General features: G+C 38.0%; 1 protein-coding gene across 1 annotated transcript; it reads left to right on the top strand.

Annotated features, from left to right (window-relative positions):
• The first annotated feature begins 190 nt into the window (after positions 1-190).
• On the top strand, positions 191-854 carry LOC133642301 (protein EOLA1-like). Its single transcript, XM_062036418.1, has 2 exons — positions 191-311; positions 479-854. Exon 2 carries the CDS (start codon positions 511-513, stop codon positions 811-813), a length of 303 nt encoding a protein of 100 aa, XP_061892402.1. The 5' UTR covers positions 191-311; positions 479-510; the 3' UTR covers positions 814-854.
• The last annotated feature ends 9,541 nt before the right edge of the window (positions 855-10,395 follow it).

Here is a 10,395-nt window from a genome sequence, read left to right as displayed (position 1 = left end):
AACAAGTTCATTTCATTTCTCAGCACATTCTTTTGACAAATGTATAAAAAATAAAATGTATGTTAGTCATCAATTCAAATGTGTTTGCATACACACCTACAGCCTCTACACAACATGTCCAGCAGGGGGCAGTCATTACAGCAACACACAGGAAGTGGGGCAGTATATACAGCAACACACAGGAAGTGGAAGAAGAATGGCGGTTGCCGGAAGTAGCTTCGTTGCGTCTTTATATTTACTTCTTTTCGACCAACACTGCTGACATTAACGGCTCACCTTTATGGAATTAAAACATCATTACTTTTGTACAGGTGAGCGTTCTACAGGTTAAACTCAATAATCACTCATCATCTCTTTACACTTGATACTTTTGTAGCCTTCAAATTTAGAGCGGACGACAGCTGATTTAGACTTGATACTTTTGTAGCCTTCAAATTAAGAGCGGAAGTCATCTGATTTAGACTTGATACTTTTGTAGCCTTCAAATTAAGAGCGGAAGTCAGCTGAGTCATGGAGCGCAGCCTGCACGTCAGCTGCCTTTCCTTCCGCCAGCCTTTCGCGGGGTTCCTTCTGGACGGAAAAAAGACGCTGGAAAGCCGCTGGAGGCCGCTGCTCGCTCCGCTGGAGGGCGCCACCATGGCGGTCCACGTCGCCTGGCGGGACTGGGACGGCGAGGAGTGGCGGGAGGTTCTGGGCGGTCCGATGGGGATGGACCAAGACCACATCCACACGCTGCTGGAGTCCGGAGAGAGGTTCGGCCGTGGCGTGGTGGCAGGTGAGCCAAGATGGCGTCCCCTCTTGCTACTTAGTTGAGGTCATAGACATGTTATAAGTAGACGCAGCATTGGCTGCTGTGACGCGAGAAATTGGGCCGCCATCTTGAAGTGGTGATGAGGAGCCGGTGAGCAGCCTAACCTGACAGTTGACAGGTAGAAAACAAAGATGCTAAAGTGACAGTTGACAGGTAGAAAACAAAGATGCTAAACTGACAGTTGACAGGTAGAAAACAAAGATGCTAAAGTGACAGTTGACAGGTAGAAAACAAAGATGCTAAAGTGACAGTTGACAGGTAGAAAACAAAGATGCTAAAGTGACAGTTGACAGGTAGAAAACAAAGATGCTAAAGTGACAGTTGACAGGTAGAAAACAAAGATGCTAAAGTGACAGTTGACAGGTAGAAAACAAAGATGCTAAAGTGACAGTTGACAGGTAGAAAACAAAGATGCTAAAGTGACAGTTGACAGGTAGAAAAAAAAGATGCTAAAGTGACAGTTGACAGGTAGAAAACAAAGATGCTAAACTGACAGTTGACAGGTAGAAAACAAAGATGCTAAAGTGACAGTTGACAGCTAGAAAAAAAGATGCTAAACTGACAGTTGACAGGTAGAAAACAAAGATGCTAAACTGACAGTTGACAGGTAGAAAACAAAGATGCTAAACTGACAGTTGACAGGTAGAAAACAAAGATGCTAAAGTGACGGTTGACAGGTAGAAAACAAAGATGCTAAAGTGACAGTTGACAGCTAGAAAAAAAAGATGCTAAAGTGACAGTTGACAGGTAGAAAACAAAGATGCTAAACTGACAGTTGACAGGTAGAAAACAAAAATGCTAAACTGACAGTTGACAGGTAGAAAACAAAGATGCTAAAGTGACAGTTGACAGCTAGAAAAAAAAGATGCTAAACTGACAGTTGACAGGTAGAAAACAAAGATGCTAAACTGACAGTTGACAGGTAGAAAACAAAGATGCTAAACTGACAGTTGACAGGTAGAAAACAAAGATGCTAAACTGACAGTTGACAGGTAGAAAACAAAGATGCTAAAGTGACAGTTGACAGGTAGAAAACAAAGATGCTAAAGTGACAGTTAAAAGCTAGAAAAAAAGATGCTAAAGTGACAGTTGACAGGTAGAAAACAAAGATGCTAAAGTGACAGTTGACAGGTAGAAAACAAAGATGCTAAAAGGACAGTTGACAGCTAGGAAAAAATATGCTAAACTGACAGTTGACAGGTAGAAAACAAAGATGCTAAAGTGACAGTTGAGAGCTAGAAAAAAAAGATGCTAAAGTGACAGTTGACAGGTAGAAAACAAAGATGCTAAAGTGACAGTTGACAGGTAGAAAACAAAGATGCTAAAGTGACAGTTGACAGGTAGAAAACAAAGATGCTAAAGTGACAGTTGACAGGTAGAAAAAAAAGATGCTAAAGTGACAGTTGACAGGTAGAAAACAAAGATGCTAAACTGACAGTTGACAGGTAGAAAACAAAGATGCTAAAGTGACAGTTGACAGCTAGAAAAAAAGATGCTAAACTGACAGTTGACAGGTAGAAAACAAGGATGCTAAACTGACAGTTGACAGGTAGAAAACAAAGATGCTAAAGTGACAGTTGACAGGTAGAAAACAAAGATGCTAAAGTGACAGTTGACAGCTAGAAAAAAAAGATGCTAAACTGACAGTTGACAGGTAGAAAACAAAGATGCTAAACTGACAGTTGACAGGTAGAAAACAAAGATGCTAAACTGACAGTTGACAGGTAGAAAAAAAAGATGCTAAAGTGACAGTTGACAGGTAGAAAACAAAGATGCTAAACTGACAGTTGACAGGTAGAAAACAAAGATGCTAAACTGACAGTTGACAGGTAGAAAACAAAGATGCTAAAGTGACAGTTGACAGGTAGAAAACAAAGATGCTAAACTGACAGTTGACAGGTAGAAAACAAAGATGCTAAACTGACAGTTGACAGGTAGAAAACAAAGATGCTAAAGTGACAGTTGACAGCTAGAAAAAAAAAGATGCTAAACTGACAGTTGACAGGTAGAAAACAAAGATGCTGAACTGACAGTTGACAGGTAGAAAACAAAGATGCTAAAGTGACAGTTGACAGGTAGAAAACAAAGATGCTAAAGTGACAGTTGACAGCTAGAAAAAAAGATGCTACTGTGACAGTTGACAGGTAGAAAACAAAGATGCTAAACTGACAGTTGACAGGTAGAAAACAAAGATGCTAAAGTGACAGTTGACAGCTAGAAAAAAAGATGCTAAACTGACAGTTGACAGGTAGAAAACAAAGATGCTAAAGTGACAGTTGACAGGTAGAAAACAAAGATGCTAAAGTGACAGTTGACAGGTAGAAAACAAAGATGCTAAAGTGACTGTTGACAGGTAGAAAACAAAGATGCTAAAGTGACTGTTGACAGGTAGAAAACAAAGATGCTAAACTGACAGTTGACAGGTAGAAAACAAAGATGCTAAAGTGACAGTTGACAGGTAGAAAACAAAGATGCTAAACTGACAGTTGACAGGTAGAAAACAAAGATGCTAAAGTGACTGTTGACAGGTAGAAAACAAAGATGCTAAAGTGACAGTTGACAGGTAGAAAACAAAGATGCTAAACTGACAGTTGACAGGTAGAAAACAAAGATGCTAAAGTGACTGTTGACAGGTAGAAAACAAAGATGCTAAACTGACAGTTGACAGGTAGAAAACAAAGATGCTAAAGTGACAGTTGACAGGTAGAAAACAAAGATGCTAAAGTGACTGTTGACAGGTAGAAAACAAAGATGCTAAACTGACAGTTGACAGGTAGAAAACAAAGATGCTAAAGTGACAGTTGACAGGTAGAAAACAAAGATGCTAAAGTGACAGTTGACAGGTAGAAAACAAAGATGCTAAAGTGACAGTTGACAGGTAGAAAACAAAGATGCTAAAGTGACTGTTGACAGGTAGAAAACAAAGATGCTAAAGTGACTGTTGACAGGTAGAAAACAAAGATGCTAAACTGACAGTTGACAGGTAGAAAACAAAGATGCTAAAGTGACAGTTGACAGGTAGAAAACAAAGATGCTAAAGTGACAGTTGACAGGTAGAAAACAAAGATGCTAAAGTGACTGTTGACAGGTAGAAAACAAAGATGCTAAAGTGACAGTTGACAGGTAGAAAACAAAGATGCTAAACTGACAGTTGACAGGTAGAAAACAAAGATGCTAAAGTGACTGTTGACAGGTAGAAAACAAAGATGCTAAACTGACAGTTGACAGGTAGAAAACAAAGATGCTAAAGTGACAGTTGACAGGTAGAAAACAAAGATGCTAAAGTGACAGTTGACAGGTAGAAAACAAAGATGCTAAAGTGACAGTTGACAGCTAGAAAAAAAAGATGCTAAAGTGACAGTTGACAGCTAGAAAAAAAGATGCTAAACTGACAGTTGACAGGTAGAAAACAAAGAGGCTAAACTGACAGTTGACAGGTAGAAAACAAAGATGCTAAACTGACAGTTGACAGGTAGAAAACAAAGATGCTAAAGTGACAGTTGACAGGTAGAAAACAAAGATGCTAAAGTGACAGTTGACAGGTAGAAAACAAAGATGCTAAAGTGACTGTTGACAGGTAGAAAACAAAGATGCTAAACTGACAGTTGACAGGTAGAAAACAAAGATGCTAAAGTGACAGTTGACAGGTAGAAAACAAAGATGCTAAAGTGACTGTTGACAGGTAGAAAACAAAGTTGCTAAAGTGACAGTTGACAGGTAGAAAACAAAGATGCTAAACTGACAGTTGACAGGTAGAAAACAAAGATGCTAAAGTGACAGTTGACAGGTAGAAAACAAAGATGCTAAAGTGACAGTTGACAGGTAGAAAACAAAGATGCTAAAGTGACAGTTGACAGGTAGAAAACAAAGATGCTAAACTGACAGTTGACAGGTAGAAAACAAAGATGCTAAACTGACAGTTGACAGGTAGAAAACAAAGATGCTAAACTGACAGTTGACAGGTAGAAAACAAAGATGCTAAACTGACAGTTGACAGGGAGAAAACAAAGTTGCTAAAGTGACAGTTGACAGGTAGAAAACAAAGATGCTAAAGTGACAGTTGACAGCTAGAAAAAAAAGATGCTAAACTGACAGTTGACAGGTAGAAAACAAAGATGCTAAACTGAAAGTTGACAGGTAGAAAACAAAGATGCTAAAGTGACAGTTGACAGATAGAAAACAAAGATGCTAAACTGACAGTTGACAGGTAGAAAACAAAGATGCTAAAGCGACAGTTGACAGGTAGAAAACAAAGATGCTAAACTGACAGTTGACAGGTAGAAAACAAAGATGCTAAAGTGACAGTTGACAGGTAGAAAACAAAGATGCTAAAGTGACAGTTGACAGGGAGAAAACAAAGTTGCTAAAGTGACAGTTGACAGGTAGAAAACAAAGATGCTAAAGTGACAGTTGACAGCTAGAAAAAAAAGATGCTAAAGTGACAGTTGACAGCTAGAAAAAAAGATGCTAAACTGACAGTTGACAGGTAGAAAACAAAGATGCTAAACTGACAGTTGACAGGTAGAAAACAAAGATGCTAAAGTGACAGTTGACAGGTAGAAAACAAAGATGCTAAAGTGACAGTTGACAGGTAGAAAATAAAGATGCTAAAGTGACAGTTGACAGGTAGAAAACAAAGATGCTAAAGTGACAGTTGACAGGTAGAAAACAAAGATGCTAAACTGACAGTTGACAGGTAGAAAACAAAGTTGCTAAAGTGATAGTTGACAGGTAGAAAACAAAGATGCTAAATTGACAGTTGACAGGTAGAAAACAAAGATGCTAAACTGACAGTTGACAGGTAGAAAACAAAGATGCTAAAGTGACAGTTGACAGGTAGAAAACAAAGATGCTAAAGTGACAGTTGACAGGTAGAAAACAAAGTGACAGTTGACAGGTAGAAAACAAAGATGCTAAACTGACAGTTGACAGGTAGAAAACAAAGATGCTAAATTGACAGTTGACAGGTAGAAAACAAAGATGCTAAACTGACAGTTGACAGGTAGAAAACAAAGATGCTAAAGTGACAGTTGACAGGTAGAAAACAAAGATGCTAAAGTGACAGTTGACAGGTAGAAAACAAAGTGACAGTTGACAGGTAGAAAACAAAGATGCTAAACTGACAGTTGACAGGTAGAAAACAAAGATGCTAAAGTGACAGTTGACAGGTAGAAAACAAAGATGCTAAACTGACAGTTGACAGGTAGAAAACAAAGATGCTAAAGCGACAGTTGACAGGGAGAAAACAAAGTTGCTAAAGTGACAGTTGACAGGTAGAAAACAAAGATCCTAAAGTGACAGTTGACAGGTAGAAAACAAAGATGCTAAAGTGACAGTTGACAGGTAGAAAACAAAGATGCTAAACTGACAGTTGACAGGTAGAAAACAAAGATGCTAAACTGACAGTTGACAGGTAGAAAACAAAGATGCTAAAGTGACAGTTGGCAGGTAGAAAACAAAGATGCTGAACTGACAGTTGACAGGTAGAAAACAAAGATGCTAAACTGACAGTTGACAGGTAGAAAACAAAGTTGCTAAAGTGACAGTTAACAGGTAGAAAACAAAGTTGCTAAAGTGACAGTTAACAGGTAGAAAACAAAGATGCTAAAGTGACAGTTGACAGGTAGAAAACAAAGATGCTGAAGTGACAGTTGACAGGTAGAAAACAAAGATGCTAAATTGACAGTTGACAGGTAGAAAACAAAGATGCTAAAGTGACAGTTGACAGGTAGAAAACAAAGATGCTAAAGTGACAGTTGACAGGTAGAAAACAAAGATGCTAAAGTGACAGTTGACAGGTAGAAAACAAAGATGCTAAAGTGACAGTTGACAGGTAGAAAACAAAGATGCTAAACTGACAGTTGACAGGGAGAAAACAAAGTTGCTAAAGTGACAGTTGACAGGTAGAAAAAAAAGATGCTAAAGTGACAGTTGACAGGTAGAAAAAAAGATGCTAAACTGACAGTTGACAGGTAGAAAACAAAGACGCTAAAGTGACAGTTGACAGGTAGAAAAAAAGATGCTAAACTGACAGTTGACAGGTAGAAAACAAAGATGCTAAACTGACAGTTGACAGGTAGAAAACAAAGATGCTAAAGTGACAGTTGACAGCTAGAAAACAAAGATGCTAAACTGACAGTTGACAGGTAGAAAACAAAGATGCTAAAGTGACAGTTGACAGGTAGAAAACAAAGATGCTAAAGTGACAGTTGACAGGTAGAAAACAAAGATGCTAAACTGACAGTTGACAGTTAGAAAACAAAGATGCTAAACTGACTGTTGACAGGTAGAAAACAAAGATGCTAAAGTGACAGTTGACAGGTAGAAAACAAAGATGCTAAACTGATAGTTGACAGGTAGAAAACAAAGATGCTAAAGTGACAGTTGACAGGTAGAAAACAAAGATGCTAAAGTGACAGTTGACAGGTAGAAAACAAAGATGCTAAAGTGACAGTTGACAGGTAGAAAACAAAGATGCTAAAGTGACAGTTGACAGGTAGAAAACAAAGATGCTAAACTGACAGTTGACAGGTAGAAAACAAAGATGCTAAAGTGACAGTTGACAGGTAGAAAACAAAGATGCTAAAGTGACAGTTGACAGCTAGAAAACAAAGATGCTAAAGTGACAGTTGACAGGTAGAAAACAAAGATGCTAAAGTGACAGTTGACAGGTAGAAAACAAAGATGCTAAAGTGACAGTTGACAGGTAGAAAACAAAGATGCTGAACTGACAGTTGACAGTTAGAAAACAAAGATGCTAAACTGACAGTTGACAGTTAGAAAACAAAGATGCTAAAGTGACAGTTGACAGTTAGAAAACAAAGATGCTAAAGTGACAGTTGACAGTTAGAAAACAAAGATGCTAAAGTGACAGTTGACAGGTAGAAAACAAAGATGCTAAACTGATAGTTGACAGGTAGAAAACAAAGATGCTAAAGTGACAGTTGACAGGTAGAAAACAAAGATGCTAAACTGACAGTTGACAGGTAGAAAACAAAGATGCTAAACTGACAGTTGACAGGTAGAAAACAAAGATGCTAAAGTGACAGTTGACAGGTAGAAAACAAAGATGCTAAAGTGACAGTTGACAGGTAGAAAACAAAGATGCTAAAGTGACAGTTGACAGGTAGAAAACAAAGATGCTAAACTGACAGTTGACAGGTAGAAAACAAAGATGCTAAACTGACAGTTGACAGGTAGAAAACAAAGATGCTAAACTGACAGTTGACAGGTAGAAAACAAAGATGCTAAACTGACAGTTGACAGGGAGAAAACAAAGTTGCTAAAGTGACAGTTGACAGGTAGAAAACAAAGATGCTAAAGTGACAGTTGACAGCTAGAAAAAAAGATGCTAAACTGACAGTTGACAGGTAGAAAACAAAGATGCTAAACTGAAAGTTGACAGGTAGAAAACAAAGATGCTAAAGTGACAGTTGACAGGTAGAAAACAAAGATGCTAAACTGACAGTTGACAGGTAGAAAACAAAGATGCTAAAGCGACAGTTGACAGGTAGAAAACAAAGATGCTAAACTGACAGTTGACAGGTAGAAAACAAAGATGCTAAAGTGACAGTTGACAGGTAGAAAACAAAGATGCTAAAGTGACAGTTGACAGGGAGAAAACAAAGTTGCTAAAGTGACAGTTGACAGGTAGAAAACAAAGATGCTAAAGTGACAGTTGACAGCTAGAAAAAAAAGATGCTAAACTGACAGTTGACAGGTAGAAAACAAAGATGCTAAACTGACAGTTGACAGGTAGAAAACAAAGATGCTAAAGTGACAGTTGACAGGTAGAAAACAAAGATGCTAAACTGACGGTTGACAGGTAGAAAACAAAGATGCTAAAGTGACAGTTGACAGGTAGAAAACAAAGATGCTAAAGTGACAGTTGACAGGTAGAAAACAAAGATGCTAAAGTGACAGTTGACAGGTAGAAAACAAAGATGCTAAACTGACAGTTGACAGGTAGAAAACAAAGTTGCTAAAGTGATAGTTAACAGGTAGAAAACAAATATGCTAAAGTGACAGTTGACAGGTAGAAAACAAAGATGCTAAATTGACAGTTGACAGGTAGAAAACAAAGATGCTAAACTGACAGTTGACAGGTAGAAAACAAAGATGCTAAACTGAAAGTTGACAGGTAGAAAACAAAGATGCTAAAGTGACAGTTGACAGGTAGAAAACAAAGATGCTAAACTGACAGTTGACAGGTAGAAAACAAAGATGCTAAAGCGACAGTTGACAGGTAGAAAACAAAGATGCTAAACTGACAGTTGACAGGTAGAAAACAAAGATGCTAAAGTGACAGTTGACAGGTAGAAAACAAAGATGCTAAAGTGACAGTTGACAGGGAGAAAACAAAGTTGCTAAAGTGACAGTTGACAGGTAGAAAACAAAGATGCTAAAGTGACAGTTGACAGCTAGAAAAAAAAGATGCTAAACTGACAGTTGACAGGTAGAAAACAAAGATGCTAAACTGACAGTTGACAGGTAGAAAACAAAGATGCTAAAGTGACAGTTGACAGGTAGAAAACAAAGATGCTAAACTGACGGTTGACAGGTAGAAAACAAAGATGCTAAAGTGACAGTTGACAGGTAGAAAACAAAGATGCTAAAGTGACAGTTGACAGGTAGAAAACAAAGTGACAGTTGACAGGTAGAAAACAAAGATGCTAAAGTGACAGTTGACAGGTAGAAAACAAAGTTGCTAAAGTGATAGTTAACAGGTAGAAAACAAATATGCTAAAGTGACAGTTGACAGGTAGAAAACAAAGATGCTAAATTGACAGTTGACAGGTAGAAAACAAAGATGCTAAACTGACAGTTGACAGGTAGAAAACAAAGATGCTAAAGTGACAGTTGACAGGTAGAAAACAAAGATGCTAAAGTGACAGTTGACAGGTAGAAAACAAAGTGACAGTTGACAGGTAGAAAACAAAGATGCTAAAGTGACAGTTGACAGGTAGAAAACAAAGATGCTAAAGTGACAGTTGACAGGTAGAAAACAAAGATGCTAAACTGACAGTTGACAGGTAGAAAACAAAGATGCTAAAGCGACAGTTGACAGGGAGAAAACAAAGTTGCTAAAGTGACAGTTGACAGGTAGAAAACAAAGATCCTAAAGTGACAGTTGACAGGTAGAAAACAAAGATGCTAAAGTGACAGTTGACAGGTAGAAAACAAAGATGCTAAACTGACAGTTGACAGGTAGAAAACAAAGATGCTAAACTGACAGTTGACAGGTAGAAAACATAGATGCTAAAGTGACAGTTGGCAGGTAGAAAACAAAGATGCTGAACCGACAGTTGACAGGTAGAAAACAAAGATGCTAAACTGACAGTTGACAGGTAGAAAACAAAGTTGCTAAAGTGACAGTTAACAGGTAGAAAACAAAGTTGCTAAAGTGACAGTTAACAGGTAGAAAACAAAGATGCTAAAGTGACAGTTGACAGGTAGAAAACAAAGATGCTGAAGTGACAGTTGACAGGTAGAAAACAAAGATGCTAAATTGACAGTTGACAGGTAGAAAACAAAGATGCTAAAGTGACAGTTGACAGGTAGAAAACAAAGATGCTAAAGTGACG

The sequence above is a fragment of the Entelurus aequoreus genome, linkage group LG25 (genome assembly GCF_033978785.1).
Source record: "Entelurus aequoreus isolate RoL-2023_Sb linkage group LG25, RoL_Eaeq_v1.1, whole genome shotgun sequence".
NCBI classification, from domain to species: domain Eukaryota; kingdom Metazoa; phylum Chordata; class Actinopteri; order Syngnathiformes; family Syngnathidae; genus Entelurus; species Entelurus aequoreus.
The sequence above is the reverse complement of the archived record's forward strand: the minus strand, read 5'-3'. Positions and strand labels throughout refer to the sequence as shown.

Excerpts from the sequence above, each read along its gene's own strand:
- LOC133642301 (XM_062036418.1), top strand. The coding sequence starts at position 511 with ATGGAGCGCAGCCTGCACGTCAGCTGCCTTTCCTTCCGCCAGCCTTTC.